The sequence below is a fragment of the Mus musculus genome, chromosome 3 (assembly GCF_000001635.26).
Source record: "Mus musculus strain C57BL/6J chromosome 3, GRCm38.p6 C57BL/6J".
Classification (NCBI taxonomy): domain Eukaryota; kingdom Metazoa; phylum Chordata; class Mammalia; order Rodentia; family Muridae; genus Mus; species Mus musculus.
In genome coordinates this window covers 108,954,022-108,981,806 of record NC_000069.6, presented here as the reverse complement: position 1 = coordinate 108,981,806, position 27,785 = coordinate 108,954,022, and the positions used below count along the sequence as shown (strand labels likewise).

The 27,785-nt window shown below is 44.4% G+C and overlaps 2 protein-coding genes across 5 annotated transcripts in view; one reads left to right on the top strand and one right to left on the bottom strand.

Annotated features, from left to right (window-relative positions):
- Positions 1 to 10,810, top strand: part of Fam102b (family with sequence similarity 102, member B) — a 56,611-nt gene extending 45,801 nt beyond the window's left edge. The window contains exons 7-11 of the mRNA NM_001163567.1: positions 568 to 663; positions 1,513 to 1,732; positions 1,999 to 2,126; positions 2,893 to 2,962; positions 6,465 to 10,810. Of these exons, the coding sequence (NP_001157039.1) occupies positions 568 to 663; positions 1,513 to 1,732; positions 1,999 to 2,126; positions 2,893 to 2,962; positions 6,465 to 6,507 (557 nt within the window). The 3' untranslated portion in view covers positions 6,508 to 10,810. The remainder of the gene's footprint in view (positions 1 to 567; positions 664 to 1,512; positions 1,733 to 1,998; positions 2,127 to 2,892; positions 2,963 to 6,464) is intronic.
- The window catches only part of Henmt1 (HEN1 methyltransferase homolog 1 (Arabidopsis)), a 40,432-nt gene continuing 14,568 nt past the window's right edge, over positions 1,922 to 27,785 (bottom strand). For 2 of the 4 annotated variants that reach the window (NM_025723.2, NM_001078646.1), the window contains exons 6-8: positions 24,013 to 24,192; positions 23,088 to 23,265; positions 21,031 to 21,897 (exon numbers count right to left, since the gene is read on the bottom strand). In NM_025723.2, the coding sequence (NP_079999.2) occupies positions 21,469 to 21,897; positions 23,088 to 23,265; positions 24,013 to 24,192 (787 nt within the window). In that variant the 3' untranslated portion in view covers positions 21,031 to 21,468. Of the gene's footprint in view, positions 2,277 to 19,220; positions 21,898 to 23,087; positions 23,266 to 24,012; positions 24,193 to 27,785 lie in introns of those variants that run through there. The other 2 variants (XR_003954369.1, XM_006501898.3) reach the window with 2 other exon arrangements.

Below are 27,785 nucleotides of genomic sequence, written 5' to 3'. Positions count from 1 at the left end.
GGTGTTTTGCCTATGTATATATCTGTTCACCATGTGCATGCCTGTAGAGGCCAAAAGAGAGTGTTGGGTCCCCTGGAACTGGAGTAACAGCTGAGTGTGAACTGTGTAGATAGATAGATAGATAGATAGATAGATAGATAGATAGATAGATAGATAGATAGATGAAACTATGTCTTATAGATAGAGATAGATAGATAGATAGATAGATAGATAGATAGATAGATAGATAGATAGATAGATAGGGAAATGACACCAAAGTCCAGCATTTTCCTGAGAATTATAAGAATAAGCCTGATTTATTAGAGAAATGTTGAGGAAAAAGAACTAATGGTTTTAAAACACACTGCTAGTAGACATGATGAAAGTACCCTAATTTTCCAATGAACTAAGATATTTAAGTATTCTTTCATTTCTTGCGATGTAGCTGTTTTCATTGTGCCAATTTGAAGGACTATCATGTTATCATTTATTTTCCTTGATTATGAATTTGCGAAGTAATAAAATCTACAAGTTAGAATACAAGTTGACTTGCTGGCAATAGTAACACCGAGTTGTGACTTATTGCAGATCTTTCAGCAAAGAGTGCCTCTGTTCCAGATGAACTTGGTGCCTGGGGACACTCTAGAACATCAAGCTATGCAAGCCAGCAGTCCAAAGTATCAGGTAGACCCTCGGTGGGATTCAGTGCCTTGTTCTTCTAAAGCAGTGGCTCTCAGTCAATAGGTCATGACCCCTTTAGGGGTCACATTATCAGATCTCCTGCATATCAGATATTTACATTATGATCCATAACAATTGCAAAATTAGACTTATGAAGTAGCAATGAAATAACTTTATGCTTAGGGATCACCACAACATGAGGAGCGGTATTAAAGGGTCGCAGCATTATGAAGGTTGAGAACCACTGTTCTAAAGGGATGTGAAGCCAGGTGTGGTGACACACAGCTGCTATCCTAGCAATGGGGAGGCTGAGATAGAAGGATGGCAAGTTCAAGGCCAGCCTCTGCTTGCTGTACAGCAAGTGCCTGTCTCCAGACAAAATAAAATCCAATAATACACTTGGAACTACTATAGTGGAACGGTTATTGTCGTGGGATAAAGAAATTACATCTCAGAGATGGTAGATGACTCAGTAAAAATGGTTGCCATGCAAGCATGAGATCCTGAGTTCGGTCACCATCACTCACATAAAAGTCCGACATGGACAGTTCATACCTGCAACCTAAGGGCTGGGAAGATAAAGACAGAAGGATGTCAGGGACTACTGTAGCTAAAACAGCAAGGTCAAGGCTCAGTGTCTCAAAGCACAAGATGGCCAGTGACAGAGGAGAATACCAGATCAACAACTGGCCTCTGTGCACACGTCCACCCACGTGCATCTGCACACACGTGTGCATGCATTCCTGTGAACCTGTACACACCTACAGAAAGAAAAGGTTAGATTGTAGTGTGTGTGTGTGTGTGTGTGTTTGATCATTGGCAGTATATCCGAAGTGATTTTTCCTCTGGCAGGCTATAGCACATGTCACTCCCGGTCATCCAGTTTCTCCGAGTTCTGCCACAGGAGAAATACCTCAGTGGGAAGCACGTCAACGGGGATTGAAAGCATTCTCGAGCCATGTGACGAGACTGAGCCAATCACAGCTGAACCAAGTCCAGACCCCACCGCTGCTGCCGCCACCGCCACCACCACCACCGCTAAGGAAGAGGAAGCTTCCGAGAAACTCGCCAGGTACCCTCCCACGTGATGTCATTACCCTCCCCCATGATGTCATTACCCTCCCCCGTGATGCCGTTATCCTCCCACGTGATGTCATTACCCTCCCCCGTGATGTCATTACCCTCCCCCGTGATGCCGTTACCCTCCCCCATGATGCCATTACCCTCCCATGTGATGCCGTTACCCTCCCACGTGATGTTGTTATGTTACAAAGCATCTTTATTCTCATGACATCATCAATACAAAAGGAGGAGACTCAGCTGTGGCTCTCTTCACAGATGTCCAGTGAAGCAAGATTCTGTTGAGTCGCAGCTGAAGCGGGTTGATGACACCAGAGTGGATGCTGATGACATCGTGGAGAAAATCCTACAGAGTCAGGACTTCAGCCTCGACTCCAGTGCAGAAGGTATGCGAAGAACGGATGTGCATACAGGCGCTGTGGCCCACCACTGTAGGGCCATGTGGTTGGGCTACTGCTGCAGACGGGTGAACGCAATTCCATGTCCACAAAAGCAATGGTAGTTTTGTAGCTTGTCTCTGACAAAGGCTGGTGATCCTGGAAAAAGAGCGAACCTCAGTGAAGGAGTCAATTGGAGGTGGTGTAGTTCAGTAGTACAGCAAATTCCCAGAATGTATGAGGCCCTGGGTTCAACCCCTAGAAATGGTATGGGTCCAGAGAAGCAGAGATCAATTTTAAAGAAAGCTTTCCTGTCCATGCATTTCACGAGTGCTGGCTCCATGACCCATGGGGGGGTGGGGGTTTGCAGCGTGGTGGTCTTGAAACCAGTCGTGAATAGAATTGTGCAGTCTCTCCCAGCAATTTCCACAGAAACTGAAATTTTATCTGCCACCGACTTGAAAGGTGCAATTACTCATGCTGGTGAGAACAGAGAACACTTAACAGTTGACTGTTTTGTTGTATAACTGGCTGGAAATAGAAATAATTAAACCTCCTGAAAAATTGTAGAAAGAGCTGTCATTAACCATTAAAAGGAAAAGAGCTTTGGGGAGGTCGGTGAGAAAGAACTGTTAGTTAGGCTGGCTTTGCAATTGTCTCTTATAAACTCTGATACACTTAATGAATGTAAAATTCGGGTCACTACAATATGCGTATTATTTGAGAGTGGTCTGGCAACTGTGCGCTTAGCAAACTTTCCAATTATGTGTTGCAGAAGAAGGGCTGAGGTTGTTCGTGGGACCTGGGGGAAGTACAACCTTTGGCAGCCACCACCTTCCAAACAGGTATGTCATGCACCCGGTCACTGGGCTGAAACATGAACAGCCTACTTCACGGGGAGAGGGAGTGTTGCCAGGAGGCTCGCTTAGCAATACGAAGCCCTCACTTCAGTCTCGAGAGGGAACAGAACACGGTAGCTCCCTCCTATAATCCCGGCGCCTGGGAAATAAGAGCAGGACGTTCATGAGTTCAGGGCTATCCTCTGCTACATAGTCTGAAGAGTCCCAGGCTAGCCTCGGCTCTGAGAAAAAGGAATAAGTAAAGGATGAGGGCTGCAGTTGTCATTATGTTGAGGCTAAAGTAACACGCATGCTGTACCTCCATGAGAGGAGCTGGTTGTGACTGGAATATTCTTTCCTGGATGTCTTCAACATTATATCTTATGTTAGTTACTTTATTTATATTTCTAGACTCTGTTAGACAAATAGAGCGCCTGGCCATTGGAACATAAAAAAAGAATTTTTAGAACAGAATTTGTAGCCTAATATTTTAGACAGAACAAAGCAAACATTTCCAGCCAGTGGCCCTACCTCTGCGAGCCAGCCGTGCGCCCACTCAGCAGCAGAGGCTGCTTGACCTTAAGAACATTTCTTTCTTTAAAAAAAAAAAAACAAGAAGGCTGTTTCCATTTCCATTTTTAATATAGTTTTTATATACGGCTGTTTTAAAGGTTTACAGGGTGGGAGTGGTGGGGTGCACAAACAGAGGCCAGAAGAGAGAGCGTTGGCTATCCAGGAGCCGAGTTACAGTTGTGAGACACCCGATATAAATGCTGGAAACTAAACTCGGGTCCTCAGGAAAATCGGGAATGACTCTTAAACTCCTGAGCCATCTTTCCAGCTGCTATCTAGGTGTTTTTTAAGGTTTTTTTCTGTTGAGGGTCACAGTGTATAGCTCTGACGTGTCTAGAGCTCTCTATGTACACCAGGCTATCCTCAAACTCAGAAACCCACCTGCCTCTGCCTCCTGAGTACTGGGACTCAAGGCATGAGCCAGCACACCGAACAAGATCTCCCCCTAGTGGCTGGTTTCTTAGAAGTTGGCATGTACTGTGACTGGGTGTGTTTCTCTGTCCTTATTCTGTTTGGGTTTCACTGAACTTCTTGGATGCCCGTACAGATACATTTCATCAGATTTGAGACTTCTCCATCCATTATTTCCCACACACACATGCTTCCTTCCGGTATTCTGATGTTCGAATGCCAATTCTTAGTTCCTATGAGCTAAGATAAAGCACCACCAACAGACCAAAGTAACCGATAACCGGTGACCTGATGAACCGGTGAGCGGCCTGGGCTTTACAAAACAGCCGAGTCACCAAGAAATCCTGCTGAGTCATGGTTGACAACTTTATAGAGACCTAATGTCAGTTAACCCTCCACCCCCATACACCCTAGCATCTTCCAGGAGCACATGCAGGAGGGAATGGTGGGTGAGAGGAGGGAATGGTGGGCGAGAGTCCGGTGGTCCTCCCCTCGTGCTTTCTACAAGTGGGAATTAAAAGCCCAACCCTGTTTCCATTTCTGTAGACCTTGCTGTCACTATTGGTTTATTTCGTTGCCATGACTACAGATGAAGCTCATGGGTTCATCAATTCACCAACTGTAGGAACGGGATAATCGTGTTATACCTAGAGATAAAGATATACCATAAACATAAACACCTCAGAAAAGGTCATTAAGGGGTAAAACCAGACATAGTAGTCTCCAGGATTACTAAACTATGCACTCCAGGCAAAACAGCCGATGTAGGGGAGGGGTTTCTGATACCTCAACAAATGAGGAAACGGCGACCTGCGGATAACTTTTTTTTTTTTTTTTTTTGGTTTTTCGAGACAGGGTTTCTCTGTGTAGCCCTGGCTGTCCTGGAACTCACTTTGTAGACCAGGCTGGCCTCAAACTCAGAAATCCGCCTGCCCCTGCCTCCCAAATGCTGGGATTAAAGGCGTGCGTCACCACGCCCGGCTTGCAGATAACTTTTACAGTAAGACCTTCACCTCCATGCAGCGCCAATATTGAAGTTCTCCTGATCACCCAGGATGCTTTGGGGAAAGGATAGAACTATGACCCTTTCGAAACGTAAAACTAGCTGCTGTCTAAAAGACATAGTGAGAACCTTTATTCTGCCAGACCAAGAAACAGTAGCAGGGAGAAGCATGCTCCTTCCTTGATGGCACAGAACCACAGTCCTAAGTCATCAGTTATAACAGCAGCAGCAGAAGATCTCCTGTTGGTGAGACCATTACCTAAATAGGCTGTCTCAGAATGGCTTTTTTCACAAAGCCTGCAAGTTATTTAGTATACTCCATCATTCTGTTAGTATATTTCATTTTCTTCCTTTCTTTCTGTTTTTTCTTGTCTCAATTTTTATCTTGTAAATTTTATTTTACTTTATTTTTATTAATCATTCCATTTGTTTACATCTCAAATGATATCCCCCCTTCCTGATTACCCCTCCATAATCCCCCAATCCCGTTCCCCCCTCCCCCCTCCCCTTTGCCTCTATGAGAATGCTCCCCCAACCCCCACCCACTCCCGCCCCACCACTCCAGCATCCTCCTACCCTGGAGCATCAAACCACCACAGAACCAGGGGCCTCCCCTCCCATTAATGTCGGATACATATGTATCTGGCCAGTTCATACCCAGCATATTACAGAGCTGTGATGCAGAAACCCAAGAATGCAATGGCCAGCTAACTATTCAACTCTATCCCCAAAACTTACATACTGCCATCTTATTCTTTCACTGGCCTGAACTGCTGGTGTAGCTGCCAACCCCGGACAAGGGTTTCTTATACACTAGAGATATGGACGTCAATATATCTCTTTGTGTTTTACGTGGGAAAATTAGTCACATGGCCACACCCACCTATAGGGGAGTTGAGAAGACAGTCTCCAGCAAGGTTCCCTGTCCCCAGCTAAATTATAAAGAAGAGAAGAGATTGGGGAGTGGGGGACATCAACCAAGAGTACTTTCCCTTTTGAACTACGTCACACATGTGTAGTTCACAATACTGGCCACATATCAAGCCATCTGTGTGTTGACCAAAGGAAATCTTGAGTCCTGTCATCACTCATAATCCCAGCACATGGGAGGTGGAGGCAGGAAGAACTGGACCCCAAAGCCAGAGAGGTGTAGACCAGCCTAGGCTACCTGAAACCCTATCTGAAAGGGGGGAAGGAGAGGAGAGAGAGAGTGAAAAGGGCTTTTCCCTTTCTAAAAAGATATATTAAGACCTACAGTATTATTAAGCCTCTCATCGCTCTCCAGGGAAATCCTATGTACTGCCCTGACTGACACTGATTTTAGGATTGGGTGGCGGTAGCACAGCCTTTAATCCCAGAAAGCCTAGGCCAGACTGGCTTTCCAAGACAGCCAGAACTACACAGAGAAACCATGTCTCAAAAGGGGGAAAGGAAACCAGCAGGCGTGCCTGGGAGGAGAGTTCTCTGGAGGTTGCCGCCTCTGCAGTTCAACTGAAGGTTTTCCTCTCACTACCGTTTCAGGGTAGGATCTGGAGCCTATGAACAGGTTGTGATCAAACGCTAGGAGCGAAGCCAGCAGCGGGCGGAAGCTTCCCTGTGTGGACAACAGGTGTTTCAAGGTGTGTTAGTCAAGCATGTAAGAAAAACACAGAGCCTGTTTTCAAAGTGAAGTTCATCTGCGAGGAGGGAGGCAGAGCTGACTCATTCTTAAAGCATCCTGTACCATCCTTTCCCACCTACTCACCCACTGGGGGAGCATGTGAACGGATGGAGGGCGGGGCAGTGAAGACCTGGCCTGCCTCAGCACCCAGAACGAAAGGTCTGCTTGCGCTTCTGAAGCACCCGGAGAAAAACCGTACTGGACACATCTGAGGGTGATTTTAGTACTCCAGCGTACATATCTAAGTTGGGGGTGCTCAATAGGTCTGGGCTCTGTTTTTAAATTTTATATTTAAGAGACAGGACTTGAGGTCAGTTTAAACCCTATAAATTCTATCAAGATAGTTGTAATTCCTATGAAGTAAGTCCTCCATGTCCTGTTACCTCCGGCATTGTACTAAGCGTATTAACTCCTTTTATGCAGCAGTTGGCAGGAAGAGAGGAGGCTCATGCTTTGGGGAAATATTATGCTATAGCTTAAACATTTTAAATACTTTATAATTCTGAGCATTTCAGACTTAAGTCAAATGGCAAATGCATCCAAGTCGGCAGCAGGTGGCCAGAAGGAAGGCTGTGATGGTGCAGGGTCTATTATTCTAGTCATTAATACTAGATGAGTCACAAAACCCCAGTGCCACTGTCTAAGCGTAATAATCAGTCTGTAAAAATCTATAGGCAAGCTACGAGAAGAGCTGTTTCATAATCCATTCAGTACTAAGACTTGCTCGTCTGGCGGTCAGAACAGACGCAAACTGTTAGCTGGTCAGAAAGATAGCATTGTATCACAGCCAGACTTCTGTGAACTGACACTTACCGTGCTGTGCTAATGGACAGACGTCTGAGCAGCTGAGTAGCGTCCATTTCCTATTTCAGCCTCTTTGACCAGAGACCGTTTCCTTCTTTACTGTGTCAGACAGAATTTAGCTGTTTGAAGCCAGAGTATAGACTATCACATATCTCTAAGACAGCTTTCCGGGTCCAGATATCTAATCTGGATCCATGCTAACAGTACAGCACACAAGCTGTAGCTTCTCTGCCCTCACTTGGCAGTACCCATGTAGAGAGAGCTAAACTTCCCTTTGCTGAAGAGAAGCGTGAGGTTATATAGAGCCATCAATGCCCGAGTCCTCACCTTCACAATCAAGCCCTAAAACACAATAGGTCAGAACAGAATTGCTCTGGCTAAGGTAATTTTATGTTGCAATGCTTGAATATTTGGATTGGAAAGTTTGGAAAAATTGGAATTGTTGGCATTAGAATTTTTATTTTAATATCTCAGGAATGAGGTAGTCTGCATTAATCCAAACTACTTTTACAAATAGATTCTGAATTTAAAAAAAAAAAAAGATGACACCCTGTTTTGGAATATTTTGAATACTAAAAGGAAGGATTATCTGAGTCAGGGTCAGACATACTTGGAGGGCAGCACACTAGCACACATCTTGAGCAGGTTGTCCTCATAGGTGAGGACGAGCTGTCTGTTTCCAGATGAGCAGATCCATTTTATGTTACAACAAGATCAAAGTAAGTTTCAGCTAGAGTTAATGAAGACGTTACTTAAAGAGGTTTAGTCTGACAATTTTAAAGGCATATTTTTCTATTTTTAAAATATAATTTCTAGGCTATATTTTTATTGGCGCTTGTGCAAATGATTTTGGATTCTAAAGACAATAATAACCCTAGGTTGTGGGCCTGGTTCAGTGAGGCCGCTCATCAGACACATTCAGGTGCTGTAGTCAGGGCAGAGCTTAGCCTTCCCTGGCTACCTTGGCCCCATATCTTACCATAGGATTAGGTCTTGGTATTTTAAATGGTACAGAAACTTATTTTTTAGAACAGTATAATGTGTGGGTCTGGGGAATATAGCTCAGTTGGTAGAGTGTTTGCCTAGACTACACAGTGTCCTGGGTTTAATCCCCACCTAGTACATAAACCAGGCATAGTGGTAGATGCCTGTAAGCCCAGCACTTGAGAGGTAGAGGCAGGAGGAACAGAGGTTTAGGGTCATTCTTGGCTCCATAGGAGTTGGGAGCCAAAGTAGGCCGTGGGGTACTCTATCTCAAAAAGGGAAATGTGAAGACATTTTGAAAAGTGTAAAAATTATGCCTTTTTATTTTAACAGCTACCAATAATCTTGATTCATATAGTTTCTTGATTCATAAATCGTTAAGTATTATAAAAATTCACTTACTGACTAGAAACAGGGAGTGAGAAGGGGAAAGGATAGCTGTGACTCTCGTCAGCTAAGTCTGGATTGTCCTGCCCTGCTGTTTGCGGGCATGTTCTGCATTCATGTGTCAACACAGTCCAATCAGGATGTGAAGCGTCGCCCGCCCAAGTGTCTGCATTTCTCTTCTTTCTACACGGCATAGACTGCCAGGCTGTCTGCCACAAGGCTACTTTGAAAGCTGTTTGCTAAGTAACAAGTCTAGTTTTAACTCTGCTTTGAGTTTAGAGAACAATAGACTTGGGAAAGTAGGCTCTTAAAAAAATTTTTTTTTTAATATTTAGTTCAAATTTTAAACAGACCAATCTTGGAGAACTTTTTAGCTGTGAGTTGATTTCTACTTCTGTCCTAGCGGAAAGACAGACAGCACCAGTTACAGCTAGGATCTGTGATGAGACGAAAGGGATGCCTTGTTCAGAAGGATGCACAGGCCAGTTCAATAGAGCCTCTCCTGCCACAAGCTGGTGACAAGACTGTACAGGATGTGAAAGGCAGAGAAGACCTAGCACCATTAGTATACACCTGAATGCTGGGCTCTATTTTGTGGCAGTGTTAGGCAGCTTCTGTATACAAACGTAGATTAACATTTTTGACATTAAAGTCTTGACCAACCACCCCAAATTCTACCATCTCATTCCAGCATAAAACCATGAGAATAATATCCAAGCTAGTTTCTTCTGTATATGTTTTTGGTTTTTAGTTTGTTTTTCTTCTTTTTTTTTTTTTGAACAAAACTGTGAGTCACAGAGGCAGACCACTTAACCCCTCTTTTTACAATTAGGAAAAGAAAATATCTTCAACTACCCTCTATTGTAAACATACTCAAATTCAGGTTCATACCTGTAATCCCAGCACTTGGGAGGCTGAGGCAGGAGGATCTATGAGTTCAAGGCTAGCCTGGGATACACGGTCTCCTTCAGTTTAAGGACAGTCTGGGCCCCATGGTAATCCTGAACCCAAAATGAAACCCTGACTCAAAAGGCAATTTTTTTTTTAATCAGTCAGCACTGAGTTTTGGTAAGTCAAAGCACTCAGAAGTAATTCTAGCATCTCATATTTCCATATTAAATAAATGATTTTTGACGTGTAAGCTGACAGTATCATTCACTAATTCACGGAAACACTTCTGAAACCTTAGGCTTCCATGTTTATATCAAATCTCTGAGAGAGACAGTGCGCTCATATGACGAGATTGTGCTATTTTTCTTCACAAGTCTTTCATGTGGACATTGCAGAAATCCAGTTCTCTTAGATGGTACGTCCTGTGAGTATAATCAAGTAGGGTAGCTGAGACTGCTAGGCCACTGTGCTTCTTGGCTTAGCTAGGTACTGAGCATACTCCTGTTAGTCGAGCTGTACAGATGAAATATTCCTGTAGTGCGCCTAAGTTAAGGCCTTATTCCCTTCTCCTTGAGATTTTTATCAGAAAATGTATAAATGGTAATATGAGTGGTCTCCCCATCTCACAAAGATGACAAAAAATTTGATTTACAATGTGTTCTGTATTTTGAAATGAGTATGTTTATCTTATATAATTCTTTGATTGCTATTCATCAGCCAGTTCAGTGCAAGGAAGGGCAGACTTATAGAAGACTTTTATTAACTTTGTCAATATGTCTTGAGGACTATCGTCCTCTGTGTTAGTTCAATCCTTTAGATGTTAGTACAGTGTTTATGAGAAAACTGTTACTAGAAGCTGAAGAACAGCTCAGTGGCAAGGAACCTTCCAGCATGTGCAAGACCCTGGGGTCGGTCCTTAGTGCTGAAAAAAAGAAAACGAAGTGACTCCGTCGGTGTTCTGTTCTAAGCCTTGGAGAATGACCTTCATATTTATAGATTCTATGTCTTATGTCTTAACCAGTCAGTGATAAAATCCAGGAAATGTTTTTTAACAAAATAAAATTTTGTTTGTAAAATGTTTATAATAATATAAACGTGGATCTTATACATGTTCAATAAAAAGCAGTATCTCAAAACTTTAGATGCTCTTAAGATTTTACTTTAACGCTTTTTATCTCCATGCATGGGGGTTGTGCACGTCAGTGTGGTACTCATGAAGGCCTGGAAGACTTGAATCTCCTGCTAACAGATCCTTAACCACTGAGCCATCTCTCCAACACTTTACTTTTTAAAACAAGAGGAAGCTAGGTACAGTGGCTCGTGCCTAAAATCCCAGCACCCAGAAGGCAAGCAGATCACTATGGGTTTGAGGACAGCCTGGGCTACGTATTGAGTTACAAGACAGCTAGGACTACAGAGTGAGATGGTACCCCCATCCCCCCAACCCCCCCCCCAAAAAAAAGGTCAAAAGAGCATTGCTGTGCCCTTAGGGCCCTTGGACTGGGGTTTGCAGCCATGGAAGATCTCTGCTATGTTAGGAGGACTCTGCTGATGGTCTGTAGCCTGTACTGCAGCCTGGCACCAGGCAAGAATCAGACAAGTGCCCACCACAACTACAGATAACCTGTAACTTCAGACAGTGGAACCTTCCTAGGGCTCCCTGCTGGGTTTATGAATGCCCCATAGCTATTCTCCGTGAAAATTAAATCAGGTTCAAGTACATTCCAGGCCAGTTAGATTTCACTGGCCACCAGCTGCTGACCACTGACATGCTGTCTTCAAAGACGCTTCCCAACCAACGTTGTCATGAGAAGAGAGGAGGAAATGGGCAGGAATTTAAAAGGCTGATGGGACAGAATTGTCCACTGTCACCTGACCTCAAACACATGGGAAACCAGTTAGTTCTTACCTAGGGACAGTCTATCATAGGTGGTGGACCATCAAAGTCTTACTCCTTCCTGTTCAACATAGAAGTGAAGCTACAAATTCAGGATGACGCAGTAGCCTTATAACCCAGTGCTCCAGCTAAGGCTATCACTGCCTCTCAGCAATGGGTTTCATGTCTGGACATTATCTTTTACCATTTCCAATGAGATCTTTTTAAATATTTATAAATGTTTTTGGCAAACTATCCATATTTGTAAATGCTTTGGGTGAAATCAAGGGCTCACGTAGACTTTAAATATGTCATAAAGTTGCTTCTTAAAGTTTTGCCAAGCTGGCGAGATGGCTCAGAGGGTAAGAGCATTGACTGCTTTTTTGAAGGTCCTGAGTTCAAATCCCATCAACCACATGGTGGCTCACAACCACCCGTAATGAGACCTGACACCCTCTTCTAGTGCATCTGAAGACAGCTTCAATGTACTTACTTAATAATAAATCTTAAAAAAAAAAAAAAGCTGGGCAGTGGTGGTGCACACCTTTAATCCCAGACTTGGGAGGCAGAGGCAGGCAGATTTCTGAGTTCGAGGCCAGCCTGGTCTACAGAGTGAGTTCCAGGACAGCCAGGGTTACACAGAGTAACCCTGTCTCGAAAAACCAAAAAAAAAAAAAAAAAGTTTTGCCAAAAATGTTAGGAATTAAGATTTTTAAACATTACATGCAGGGCAGCAGGTAAGAGCACTATCTGCTCTTCCAGAGGTCCTGAGTTCAATTCCCAGCAAGCACATGGTAGCTCACATCTATAATGGGATCTGATGCCCTTTTCTGGTGTGTCTGAAGATAGCAACAGTGTACTCATAGACATAAAATAATCTTTTGAAAAGTTACTTTGAGTCACCCATAATCTCCTACAGACCTTTCTTACCACTGGTCAGATCAACCTCTTAGAGTTAATAAAGAGATGTGGTTAGGAGTTTGAGACCAGATCCCTTTGCCTGTTATCAGGGCCCCTGGACAGCACAGCTCTTTTTTTTTTTAATGTTTATGGACATTTTTTATTAGATATTTTCTTCATTTACATTACAAATGCTCTCCTGAAAGTCCCCTATACTCTCCCCCTGCCCTGCTCCCCAACCCACCCACTCTCACTTCCTGGCCCTGGCATTCCCCTGTACTAGGGCATATAATCTTCACAAGACCAAGGACCTCTCCTCCCAATGATGGCCAACTAGGCCATCCTCTGCTACATATACAACTAGAGACACAAGCTCAGGGGGGTACTGGTTAGTTCATATTGTTGTTCCTCCTATAGGGCTGCAGACCCTTTAGCTCCTTGGGTACTTTCTCTAGCTCCTTCATTGGGGGTCCTGTGTTCCATCTTATAGATGACTGTGAGCATCCACTTTCTGTATTTGCCAGGCACTGGCATAGCCTCACAAGAGATAGCTATATCAGGGTCCTATCAGCAAAATCTTGTTGGCATATGCAATAGTGTCTGGGTTTGGTGGTTGTTTATGGGATGGATCTGGGGGGGGGGTAAGAGGAGCAGTCTCTAGACGGTCATTCCTTCTGTCTCAGCTCCTCACTTTGTCTCTGTAACTCCTTCCATGGGTATTTTGTTCCCCATAGAGTACTACTCAGCTATTAAAAACAATAAATTTATGAAATTCTTAAGCAAATGGATGGATCTGGAGGATATCCTCCTGAGCGAGGTAACCCAATCACAAAAGAACACACATGATATGCACTCACTGATAAGTGGATATTAGCCCAGAAACTTAGAATACCCAAAAATACAATTTGCAAAACACATGAAACTCAAGAAGGAAGACCAAAGTGTGGACAGCACAGCTCTTACAAGCTTTGACCACTGAGCATCTGACTTGTTGATGAAAGGGGATACAATATAGTAGGGAAGAGACCCCAAACCCACCCCCAGGACACAGGATAACTTGACCCCAGATCAAGGCAAAACCAGGCAGGACCTTTGACCTCTTTGCTACCTCTTCAGCCTGAAGCTCCGTCTTTTCTCCGCATCTAGTGGTTTTCTCCTTTTCCTACCTATTTCAGCCTGTCCACCACTGTGCTAGCTAGTTTTTTGATGTGACACAGGCTAGACTCCCCTGGGAAAGGGACCTCAGTTGAGAAAATGTCTCTTATCAGATTGGTCTGTGGCATGTTTACTTGGGAATGCCCAACCCATCTGGGCAGTGCCACCCCTGGAAAGGTGGTCCGGGGTTAGATAAAAGCAATCAGGCTGACCAAGCCAAGGGAAGCAAGCAAGTAAGCAGCATTTCTCCATGGCTTTTGTTTCTCTTCCTGCCTGGAGGTCCTGCCCTGACTTCCCTTGATGATGTGCTGTGCTGAGCGAACATAAGCCAAACAAACGCTTTATTACAGCAAAAAAAAAAAAAAAAGCAAACTAAGACGACCACTGATCAGTAGCAGATAATGAAAGTTTGCACTTGGATGAGGTAGAAAACCATTGATGAAATTAACCTAGCCTGTGATTATGTAACATAACATAACAGTTAGAAAGCAAACTGTGAAGGCTCACATTTAGAGATTTCCCGGGGTCTGTGAAATCCTGTAACAAGGGCATGCTGGTCAAAGGCACCCCTGATTGAACCACTTTAGACTCATTCCTATGCAATTCCAACTCTGCTAAATTGGAGCGGGCATCCTAAGGTTGGTTTTTGGTCAGTTGGTTTGACATTTGCTTTGCTTTCTACTCTATTAATAGGAGTCAAAGCTACAATGTATCCAGACACTTTAGGAAAAGTGTGACATTTTCTGGCATTGAACTTCAGCGACTCTCAAGTAATCCTCTGTCTGCACATATAATCCACGGAATGAAACCAAAGGGAAAACACATTGGATTTTTTTTTCAGTAGTAATTTCAAATTTTTTAAAATATCTGCCAAAAAAAAAAATTGTATCGTCTTGCCGATGCTGCTTAAATAAGGTGAAATGTTTCCTCTGGTGTGGGATTAATGAAAGGTCCTGGAAGTACAGGTCCATGAGGAGACCCAGGAAGCATGAGACCTAGACACTACAGTGAAAACACAAGAGTCATTCAGCAAATACCCAGGATCCCATCGGTCATGGTTAAGGTGTAGATGCAGGCTGCGGTGTTTCTAGGAGTGCAGGAACTGATTTAACTTCATCTGACTAATGTTAGCTTGAACCACAGCCCGCAGAGAGAAAAGGGTAGAAAAATGGTAATTCCAGTGTTGAAGGCAAAAGGGATTCAGGCAAAAATGTGTATTCAATTTGACAGATGTAAAAGCCCCTGACCTTCTTAGCATAACTGACTCCATGATGGAAGTGCTGTTGAGGCTGTAAAACTCAGCACCACCTGCCAAGAGGAAACAAAGACCTAATCCAACCAAGGCCATAGTTCTGGGAAATCTCTAAATAGACCAACCTTGCTCTTTGACTTCTGTAGTTCTGCTTCTGGCTAACTGTTCTTGTTAACTGAAGTTTGTCAACCCAGACTACGGGTTTTGTGCTTAAAAGTCCACCCTGAGGAAGGCTTGGTGCTACACTGGGATCCTGAACACCCAAATGTGGTCATCACCAGGCTAATACAGACTTTCTATAGGTTTAAACTCATGTCTGAGCAGCTTCTCTGGTGACTATCCCACAAAAGCAGGAACATTAAAAACCCAGCAGATACATGAAGTGTTAATTTTTGCATGTGGTAGAGGATATAACCAGCATGTAGGACTTCAAAATTAGTATTATTTACAGCACAGGTTTCTATCAACTCCCACCGGCTTGTTTATCATGTCTCCACATTGTGGCCAAGTGTTATTTTCCCTATTCACAAAGATACGCATCATATATACGTATGCATTGATAAACTGTGTTTGTGTAGCATCCTGTACAATGGGAAACACATTGTTCTTAGTGTCTTTGGAAGATCCTGATGCCACTGCTAGTGGCCATCAGCCCATGACTTCCTGAAAGTGCTGAACACAAACCACAGAGCCAGATGTGGTGAGAGTTGTCACTGCAACCCAATCCAGTGGTGGAAAACTACTTTTATTGGAATTGTTCCTGGGCCACTGCTCACAGAAGTGAGGGCTGAAGACACTGCATGGGAGCTGAGGTGCTGCTGGGGATGCTGTAGAGGGGAAGACTGGACATCAGAACAGACAGATGGGGAGGGTGCGGAGGAACAAGAAGGCCTGAGAAAGGATGTATGCTCCTGTGAGGAAAGGGGGTAGCGGGCTGTGGCGTCTCATGGAGAGACTAAAGGGGCCAGGTCTCAACGTGCAGATGATATGGAAATAATTTACACTCAAGGAATGCTGGGAAGACAAGCTTCTGTGAAGTAACAGAAATCTTTAAAAGTTCTTGCTATCATCATGTCTCCCGGAGAGCTCTAGGGAGGCACTTCTGGGAGGGCACAGAACCTTTAAGAGGTAGAAGAAAAATCATGGAAGATCTTAGGACACTGTGGGGGAAGGGTGTGGAGAGTGCTTCTGCAGAATCGAGACCATGGTCTCTTCCTCTGCTCCCTGGCTACAAAGGGAGTGGTCTTGTTGTACCGTGAGGTCTGACCAATGTGCACTGCCTTGCCACAAGTCTAAAACAACAGTGACAGTATCTCGGACAGGAATTTCCAAGACAGTAAGCCAAAACAAGACTTGTGTCCTTTTAGGATCCTCAGGTAATTTGTCATAATAGCAGAAAGCAAGTTTTAGAGCCATCCGGACCAGAAGTAGGAGTTGGAGGTTGTGGCTGGTAACACATTTCACATGCTGTCTGGGAATGGGGGCCCTGCTGAGCAGCATGAAAATTTACTAAGGTTAAGTGTTACAGTAAAATTCTGCCTCCTATGAAACCACATTATTCATTGACACACAGAGCAGTTTAACTCATATTAACATGTGGCCCAGGGGCCTGGAGAGATGGCTCAGTAGTTAAGAGTGCCAACTGCTCTCCCAGAGGATCGGGGTTCAATTCCTATCACCCACACGGTGGTTCACAGCTGTCTGCAACTCAGTTCCACGGGATTCCATGCCCTCTTCTGCCCCGCCCACACCAGCAACACAGCAAAACACCTATACACATACAAATTAAATAAGTAAATAATAAAAAACGATACTGTGTTGTCCATTCAAGTGAAATACCAGGGGGTTGGGGGTGGGGTGAATAACCTGTCCCACATTAGTCATTAGTCCTTGCCAGCCTGCAGTCTACACTTAAGTGAACTGTGAGCAAGGCATGTTTGCTAAGTCTTCTGCAGGGATGTATAAAAAGGATAAGCTGTTGAGGGGCATTTCTTTACATTCTTAATAATAAACAGGGGATCACTGGCTGTTCTTCCAGAGGATCCACATCCAATTCCTAGCACCCATGTGGCAGCTCACAACTGTCTGTAACTTCAGGTCCAGAGAATCCTACGCCCTCTTCTGGCCTCTGAGGGTACCACATACGCTTGGTTCACAGACAGGCAAACAGCCATACGCACAAAATCAAAAGAACAGTTGGGAATTTCCAGCATGAATTCCTATACACAACTACTAATGTTTTGCAAAAGAACATGTTGCTGATACAGAAGGAAGCACATCCAGTTGCATTTATAAACTGCCAATGACAACGCTGCATGAAAAAGATACAGTAGGAGCCAGAGAAAAGGTTCCGCAGTTAGGAGCGCCTGCTGCTCTTGTAAGGGACTGACATTCAGTTCCCAGCTCCAACACTGGGTGGCTCACAACAGCCTGGAACTCCAGCCCCAAAGGATCACTGTCCCCTTGTGACCTCCACAGACACAGACACACACAAATGTCCATATGACTTTAAAAGTAAATATTTAAAACATGTATTGGTAAAAGAACAAGGATAACAAGTGTGAAAAACCCGTGCCCTTATGCCATTTGTTGGAGATTGATATAAAACAGTTAACTGGACTATGTACAAAATGGGCAGAGCTGCTGTTCCAGAAACGATGAAAGGGAGAAGCCAGGAGTGCCCGCACCACCACCACCACCACCCAGAGGCTATGAGGTGGTGGGTATTACGGATAAAAAGAATTAAGGTATGACTAGCTTTACTCTAGATTATATCATTCTGAACTGTACTTTTTATTTCAAAACTTAAATTGTAAGATCATAAGAAAAATAATTTAACAGTCTTTGTTCCTTTGTTTCCTTGCTTGTTTGAGACAGGGTTTCATTATGTAGCCCCGGCTGTCCTGAAGCACACTGTGTAGAGCTGGTTGACCTCAAATTTGTCTCTGCCTCTGAGTGTTGAAACTGCAGGTGTGTGCCACCATATCTAGCTGAATCTTTTCTTTTATGCTACTAGTCGATCAAACTCAGGCCTTGGGCATGCTGGGAATAAGGAAGGAAGGGCCTTTGGGGTTCAGTTGCTGCTTTATGTTTTCAGGGAGGCTTAAAAATAACAACCACCTTCCTCATTAAGATCTCAAACATCGGAGGCCTAGGAATGTAGTTCAGTTGGTAAAGTGCCTGCCCACATGTATGAAGCCCTGGGGTCAGTTCCCAGCATTGCAGAAAATGGGATATGCTAACACAGGCCTGTAATCCCAGCACTTGGGAGGCAGAAGCAAGAAGTTCAAGGCCATATTCATCTATGAAGAGAGTCTGAGAAAAAAAAAAAAAAAAAAAAAGGTCTCCAACACTTGAAATTCAACCAGAATTTAAGCTTGAAAGAAAATATACTTCCTCTCCATTCACAACCTTCCTGGCACGAACCAGTGTGTAGGCCAGAAGAGATGGCAGCAGTGAATATACTTTACTTAAGATATCAGGGACAGTGTATTCCTAGGAGGAGCTCCCCAGCAGGAAAAGAGGAGAGGATTAAAAATACACAGAACACTCAAGGCTAGGATTGAGCTCAGCAAAGCCCCTGCTTAACATCTGCAGGGTCCTGGACTGGATCCCAGCACAGAGATAGTCTTACGTATCTCCAGACAATAAAGAAGCTAGGAAAGCCCCCTCGTTCCAAGGCTTGTAAAGTTTCAAGTACGAAGGTAGCATGAGACCTTAGGACCTCGAAGACTGCATCTCCCATGTCTGACTTTCCAGGAAGCTCCCTGAAAATTCCCACACTAAGGTGGAATAAGAAAGAAGAGATCTGTCACTCAACATCCTGGGGCAAGGCTCAAATGAGCTGTGCGGTGGTGTAAGAGAAAGCCAAGGGCTCACAGGCGATGGGTTGAGCAGGGGGCAAGGGTTGAAGCAGACACCGTTCCGTTCTGCGTGGGCACTCTCTATTCTGCAGGGGGGAGTGTGTGTGCGTGTGTGTGTGCGTGTGTGTGTGTGTGTGTGTGTGTGTGTGTGTGTATGTGTGTGCATGCTTGTGTCTGTGTACCTCTATGTGTGTTGAGTCTGATTAGCAGCAATGCAAAAGTCACTCTGTAGAGAGCAGAGGACTACACATGTGCTAGACTGCGTGCTTGCTTGTACTTCTCTACTTGTTTCTTGAAGGCTACTCAGGCTGAGAAACAATTTTAATAACACTGGCTCTCTAACTGGGTCAATACTACAACACTATCTCCCTAGCATTTATAAGAGCACATTCCCCTAGCAAACCTGATTGGTTGCTTTCTGTCTTTGGTTTTTATTGTATGTGTGGAGAGGATTTTTTCCCCTTGAGACAGAGCCTCACGTAACCCATGGTAGCTTCAGACTCACTGTGTAGACGAGGAAGGCTCTGAACCTCGGAACTTGTCTCCACTCCCCAACGCTGGGATCGTGGGCGTGCCCCTTCTTCATGAGGCCTGCGTTCTGAAGTCACAGCACTGGGAACTGCAATCTCTAGTTGTCCCAGCTCTTTGTGTGCTGCTAAAGGGTAAGACTGTGACTTCAGAACAAGGATCTGAGCTGGAGACAAGGCTCAATGGTAGAGCGCCTGCACTGTGCATACTGAGAGCCCCTAAGAGGAAAGAGCAGACTATGACAAACTAAATCCAACAGCTGCTTTGGACGATGCTTCCAAACTGGAAGTACTGCATGCTTATGTTAAACATAAAATTACGTTATGCCTCAGCTCAAGCAGAGTTGGAGAGCTATGATGCGGGGGTGGGGGGGGGGGGAGGTACTAAATGCTAAAGGTTCCCTACAAGAACTATGCTGATCCCTGGTTGGGAATGTTAAGAAACCTTCTAATGTGCAAAGAAATGTGTTTATCAAAGCTGGGAGGTGAACACAAACTCAAAATGTAAGTAAAAGCCAAGGGCTGGAAGTGGGGCTCGGTGGTAGAGCACTTGCCTAGCATGTACAAGCCCTGGGGAAGAGGAAGGGGTAGGTGCAGGAAATGAAAAAGCAGCCCTTGTCCCCGTAAGCTGTAAGCACATAGGGAGGGGTCTGTGGGTAAGGGATCAAGTCACTCGGCTTCAAGATAACTGATGGACTAACTTCAGAGATGTGATGAACAGCTTGACCCTGGCTAGAAAACATGGCTTCAGCAAAGAGCAAGGATGAGCAGGGAGCCCTAAGACAAACCTTGGGCAGATGTAGGGAAGTGAAGAGCTTGGGGAGGGGGAGGGGAACGCACCTTTCGAGCACACAAAGATCTGGCGGATTCAGCTAAGAGACTTAAGAGGGCAGCTGCTTGACACTGCTTATGTAATGAGGATTTTTCTCTCTGAAAACCCTCTGATTTCATAATCCACTGATTATGAACCCTTGAAGATTCAGTTTAAGAATAAGGGTTCACAGAGCGCTTGCCCAGGGAATGGCTCTGCAGCCCCGGAACACATCTCAGGGAAGCCAGACTCTGCCAGGCGGCTCAGGCGGTTTGTTCTGGTTCCTTAGGAGATGACCAAGTATGCATGCAGCCCCTCAGAACACAGACTATGTCTCAACTTCCCTCGCTGCCTTATGTGAGCCCAGGAAGGGTCAGTAGTGTTGCCTAGCAACAAGCAGCAAAGCACACTGGGCAGCTGGAACACTTCAGTGTAGGCTATGCCAGGTTAACCCTCTGTGTCTACCGTGGTTATGAAGATGGACACTCGTGGCTCTGACACTGCAGAGCATGCCTGGTTGAGTTGCCTCTGGACTCCCATGCCTCACACACGAATATCTCCTTGAAGCCCCTTTTTCATTAAACAAAGCCACATATCTCTCCCCTGCAGCTACTACCACCCCAACTCCAGTCAGAAAGCTCTAGGAGGGTGAGCACTTGCCTAGAACATGCAAAGCCCTAGGACTCAGATTTTTCTCTATGAAAAATCTGAATTTTTCAGATTTTTTTTCATGCACCATTTTATGCAAAGTATAATAGGTAAACTTTGACAAAAAAGATAATCCTAGATCTTAAACCTACATCACCCCTGGGAAAAATTGAGCGGAGGAACTGGTTTTTGTTTTTGAGATAGGGTCTTACCATGTAGCCCAGGCTGGCTTCAAACCCATAATCCTCATGTCACATCTATCCGTGTGCTAGGATTACAGGTGTGAGCCTCCGTGCCCAGCCCTGGGAAAGGTTCTCAAGTGGCTTTGATTACATTTAAATGTTTTAATGTCACATACAACATACGCTTGTTCTAACACCAAAATATGGGTGAAGACAAAATTAACACATTACCACATCCAATTTCTTCATTGTTGTAAACTCCAATTTTTTTAAAAAATAAAAATCTAATTTTAAAAGAAAGCAACTACTTTTAGTTAAGCCCTTTCTCAGGCAAAGAGCAGTCTATATGTCAGGCAGATCTGTCATCGAGATCAGGACCCAATTTGTGTTAAAACTCTCAAACTATTTCTTGAATTATGACTGTACAGAGTTTAAATTCTAGGGCTGAGGATGTAGCTGAGTGGTAGAGTGCTTGCTTAGCATGTGCAAGGGTTCGAGTCCTGGCACCACTAAAATGAAAGAAGTTTGAATTCTAAGCAAACCCAACTATCAGTGGGTCTCTGAGCTTCAAGAAATCCGGGTGGCTCAGTTCTCTTCCGGCCGATAATCCCAAGAATTATGCAGGTCAACCACGACTGCGGAGCCATCACTGCTTAAGCAAACCGAGTCAGCAATGAGGGACCGCACCCTGTCCTCATCAGCACACAGGCGGTGCAGTTTGGGGTAAGTGAGCAGTCTCTGCAGGGGTATGTAAAACTTCTCTCCTTCACAGAAGGGTTTGGGAGAACTTTCTATCCTGGCCTTTTCAGCCTCCGTGAAGACTGCTCCCAACAGTAGGTGTGGGGCTGGGCAGGAGTCCATGTCCCCTGGCTTAGGGCCCCGGTCCTTCTCCCGGTCCCGCAGCATTCTCTGGTATCTCAGCCTCAGTCGGTCCACTTGTATCAGGAGTTCCCCAACCAGAACAAACTTGAGCACCTTCTCCTGCTGTAAACTCGGGTAGGAGGTTGTATAAACCTGAAGGGCAGAAAGCCAAACAAAATACCAAAGCCTTTTAAATCATCAGCAATTCAGCCCCACAGGAACCATGAGTGCCTCCTGCGTATGTGTCAGAGCCTACTCATTGTAAAAAGCCTTGATTTTACTGGGAGCAAAATACATGCAGGCACTAGCTAGCTGGTTTGCTTCTAATTCTAATGCCAACGATTTCCCAGTCAGGTTTCTACCAGTAGGCACTAACTTTAATTTTTAAAAAAAAATTATTATTTTGTGTGTAAGTCTTTTGCCTGTGTGTATGTCTGTGCACCATATGCATGTCTGGCACCCACTGAGGCCAGAAGAGCTCACTGGATCTGGAGAGACTAGAGTTAAACAGATGGTTGTGGGCTAGATCGAACCCATAACCCAGTGTTTTTACTTGATATTGCATGGTGATCCGTGTAAAAAGGGAAAATGGTCCAATCGAGAAGCAGTGATGCTCACCTCTAACCCCAGCTCCCTGAGAGGCTCAGGCAGGACAGCTGCTGAGCCAAGAGAGCCAGGCCACTCCAGACAATGAAGTGAAACACAAGCAAAAGAAAAATTAAGAGTAAATGAAAATGATTCCACCAAATGAAGAATGTATTCTTTTGAAAGATAAGATGAGGGGCCAGGCACTCTGAAAGTGTGCCATAGGCCAACCCGGCCAACACTCATCCAGCCTGAAGGATCTTTCTATGAGGAACCTCAAAATTAGGTCATTTAGCCAGGTGTGGTGATGCACGATTTTAATCCTGGCACATGAGAAGTAGAGATAGGAGATCTGTATGTGTTCAAGGCCAGTCTGGTCTACATAGCAAGTCTAGGCCAGCTGGGGGTACAGAGTGAGACCCTGTCAAAAAAGAAAGACAGAAAGGGAGAGAAGACAGAGAGAAATAAAAATTAAAAACAAAACAAAACAACCATTTATACCCCTTTCTACTTTGTGAACCAGTACCAAAAGAAGAAGAAAGGGGGAGAAGAAGAAGGAAAGAGAAAAGGAGAAGTAGAGGAAAGGAATGAGGGAGGGAAGGAAGACGGAGGGAAGAAGGGAGGAGGGAGGGAAGGAGGGAAGGACGGAGGGAGGGAGGAGCAGTGGTAGTCTTCATAGAAGTTGCCCTCATCCCCACTGTCCGTCACACTGACCCACAGACTCCTCTCCCTGACAGCTAGCTCAGGAGAATACTCACAGGTTTATAAACGTGCTGGTCACACTGCTGGGAAACCGAAGGTTTAGAGAGCTTCCCGCCATTCTTTGTAAAGACACCTATCTGGGTACAATATCCAACATGCTCAGATCCAGCTGGCGGTGTCCCTACCCCAGTAAACTCCACACGGTAATTGTAGCAGTTTGCCACGTGTAAAGCCCTGAAATCAAACAACAGAGTGAAACCACTTCTCTGAACATACAGGTATGGCCAAACAGTTTATCAAACAAACGATTCCTAAGCGCCTTCTTGTCAGCGGTGTTAGGAAACACGGAAATATGACGAATCAGAGAATTTCTAAGCCAGGCATGGTGGTGGGTGCCTATCAGGCCACTCAGACTGAAGAAGCAGAGGGTTGGGAGTTTAAAGCTAGCCTGAGCTATATAAGGAGAGACCACCTCAAATAAAAAAAGATCTAAAGTTACAGATCCCTGTGCATGCACAGGATATTTCACTTTCTGTAGGGAACAAAGGCACATTTTCAGCTTCTGAGTCACTATAGGAAGAAGAAAGGGAAGCTATGGGTCAGACAGAGAGTAGGGGTGGGTGAGGAGATCTCAAAGACTTCAGCCTAAACTATGCACATTTGGAATTTACCAAAAAAAAAAAAAAAAAAAAAATAGTGCACAAACCAAGAAGTCACCCCTCACAGCCCAGACCTTCCCCATTTTGGCCCTCATCCTATGCCAACACTGCAGTGCCTCTTAAAGACATCTAGTAGGCACACACTCTCCTCCTGCGGCTTTCCTTGTGCTCTCACTACCTTGTAAGTCACACATGGAGACCTTGCTGGAATGAAGTAAGAAACAGCTTAGGTAAGACAGACATATCAAAGCTTATTTCCTATAACAGGGTTCCAACCAAAACAAACAAACAACCAAACAAACAAAAAACCTTCTGAACTTACCAGGTCTGAAACTCCATTCTGCTCCACTCAAATTTATGGTCGGCGTCCCTCAGGGTGACTGTAGGAAACAGGGGGTTGAATTCAGCATTTGGGGTGCTGATGACAACCATGGCTGGTGACAGGTATCCAAAAACCACATCAGGAAATCTGGCCAGATCATCTGAATCCAAGTGTTCTATTCTAAAGTGGTTAATAACAAAGATGAAATTAATGTGGCTTCACTTCCCTGGTTGAATATTAATGTAATGAGTAAAAATAATTCCTACCTGAATATTGATTTCTCAGTCCTTTGATAATGCAACAGTCCTGAACCCATGAACAATTGTTTTTATGTCTGAACCCTTCCCACTCCCAGCTCCGTTCAGGATGATCCGCCAACTAAGATTTCTGCTGCATTCTATAGAACTCATAGCAGTACTCCTTATTTATTTATTTATTTAAATAGTTTTTCGAGACAGGGTTTCTCTGTATAGCCCTGGCTGTCCTGGATCTCACTTTGTAGACCAGGCTGGCCTCGAACTCAAAAATCTGCCTGCCTCTGCCTCCTGAGGGCTGGGATTAAAGGCATGTGCCACCTTGCGCGGCTGGTATTCCTTTTTCAAAGCATCTGAGTTTGTATAGTCCTTGATTTGCCCCAAGAACACAACATTACTGCTATATGCGCTATTCAAAAATGCATTCCCAGGCAGCTGCAGAGAGAGTGCAGCAATTCTGAGCACATATCGCTCTTACAGGGGATCCGAGTTTGGTTTCTAGAACCCGTGTCAGGTGACAAACGGCCACCTGTAACTCCAGACCCAGGGTAGCTCACACCTTCTTCCAGCTTCCAGAGGCACCTGAACTCACACACACTTGTGGACATGCTTGGACCTCAGTTCAGATCCCCTGTCCTCACAGACACAATCTGGCCTTGGAACACACATCTGTAACCCCAACACTGGGAGGTGGAGATCAGAACAACTGGGCTGCGAGAGTGAGATGAGGGTTATACAACATGATCACATGCATCACTGTGAGACGAGGATTATAGAACATGACCATATATATCACTGTGAGATCTCTTAGTATTGCGTACTGTGGCTACACAAGAGGAAGAACTTTACCTTAATTTTTTTAATATTTACTTATTTTCTCTCTCTCTCTCTCTGTGTGTGTGTGTGTGTGTGTGTGTGTGAGAGAGAGAGAGAGAGAGAGAGAGAGAGAGAGAGAGAGAGAGAGAGAGAGATGTGTGTGGACATGCATGTGCCATATATAAAAGCTAGTGTATGACACTGATAACCCGCTCTCTCCTTCCACCTTTGTATGATTCTGGAATTTGAATACAGGTCTCTAGACTTACACAGCAAGGGCCTTTTCCTGCTGAGCCAGCTCATTGGCCCAAAGCATTCCTTCTTAGAAAATATGTTTAAAGGTCTATAATATGGCTAGCAAGTAAAGGTGCTTACCTCTAAACGTGGCAGCCTGAGTTCCCTGGAAACAAACACCCATACCCATACCCATACCCACACCCCCCTAATAAAAATTGCTAGAGGGCTGGAGCGATGGCTCAGTGGCTAAGCACATTGACTGTTCTAGAGGTCCTGAGTTCAATTCCCAGCAATCACATGGTGGCTCACAACCATCTGTAATGGGATCCGATGTCCTCTTCTTCTGTGTCTGAAGAGAGCTACTGTGTACTTACATATAAAAAATAAATAAATATTTTCTAATAAATAAATAAATTTAGACTATTTTTAGCATTTAGGAGCAAAAGGCCATTTACACCAATGTCCTCTCAAGTGGGTCATATGAAAACTGCATACAGGAAGTTATACTGAGAGGACAAGCCTGAGCGAGTAGGACCAGAGGTAAAGAATGAGTGGCCCTGGTTGAACCCAGCAGTGGGATTAGCTGCTAATCCCAACTGTCTGTAAATCTGTAACTACAGGTGATAAACTGTGACAGGGCTGGAGCAGTCACTGCTTTTAACCACTGATCTATCTTTCCTGTCTATCTGTCTGTCTTTTTTCCTTCCTTCCTTCCTTCCTTCCTTCCTTCCTTCCTTCCTTCCTTCCTTCCTCCCTTCCTTCCTTCCTCCCTTCCTCCCTCCCTCCCTCCCTCCCTTCCTTTGTTTAACATAGACCAGGATGGTCTCACACTTGCTGTGTATAATCACTGGCAAACCACACACACACACATACATACACAAACACACACACACACACACACACACACACACACACACACACACACCTCAGACAAACACCATTCATGGGAGGACTTGGAGAAATGAATGGAAGGGGAGCCGGCAGAATTATAATCTCAAAAGACAGCACAATAATTTAAAAAAAAAACCATTACCAATTACTACTACATGTGGCATCATAGATTAACCCCAGCACAGAAGCGAATCCATCAATACCCTACTCCTACCAACTGATAGGCTATCCCAACAAAAGAAATATCTGAATTAAATGAATCATAGGTCAAAGGGACTTAACATATAATCTATAGAATATTCTACCCAAACACATTCTCTCAGCAGCCCATGGAATATTGTCTAAGATATATTCTGCATTAGGGCCCAAAGCATGGCTTACCAAATACAGAAAAACTGATATGATTGCCCATATTCTGTACAATCACAATGTAACAAGACTACAAATCAACAGCAAGAGAAACTCTAAAGGGCATAAAGGCCCGGTTTCAATCCTTAGCACCACATAAAACTGAGCACGGTAGCTCACACCTATATTCCAACAGCTAGGGCAGTAGAGGCAGTCAGTAATTCAAGATTATACACAGCAAGTGTGAGACCATCCTGGTCTATGTTAAACAAAGGAAGGGAGGGAGGAAGGAAGGAAGGAAGGAAGGAAGGAAAAAAGACAGACAGATAGACAGGAAAGATAGATCAGTGGTTAAAAGCAGTGACTGCTCTTCCAGAGGAAGAGAATTCAATTCCCAGCACCTACATGGTGGCTCACAACTGTCAACTGTCTGTGACTCCAGTCCCAGGGGATCCAATCCTTCTTCTGGCCTCCTCAGGCGGTGTATGCACATGGTACAGAGACATACATCCAGGCTAACATTAACATATATAAAATTAAATTTAAAGTCTAATAAACATAATGCATTATAAAAAGGAAATTCAAACAAGTTCCTTTATTATTATGCGTGTAAGCGTTTGCTTGCACACCATATGCCCTCAGAGAGCCGAGGGGGAGCTGGAGCCTGTAGAATTGGGTTATGAATGGCTATAGTATAGTGTTGGCTATAGTGTGGGGGCTGGGAGAGCAAGTGCTCTTTTTGTCTGTTTGTTTGTTTTCGAGACAGGGTTTCTCTGTGTAGCCCTGGCTGTCCTGGGACTCACTCTGTAGACCAGGCTGGACTCGAACTCAGAAATCCTCCTGCCTCTGCCTCCCGAGTGCTGGGATTAAAGGCGTGCGCCACCACGCCCGGCTTTTTTTTTAAGCAAGTGTTCTTAATCACTGAGACATCTTTCTAGCCCCACAGATGAAATCTTTAAACAGGGGCAAAGGCACACACACACACACACACACACACACACACACACATATATGTATATATATAATTTTCCCTTAATTATCTCAAGGAAAAAACCCCACTGTGTAGAGGAAGAGAGTGCACATGTAACCTGATAAGCAAGAGAAGAGACTCGTTAACAGCTGGCTGTGTGGTGAGTATATGAATGTCTATTTTTGGAATTGTCTTCATATTTGGAATTCCCAAGTAAAATGCTAAAAGTAAAAAGATACATCCAAGTGACAAGCCAT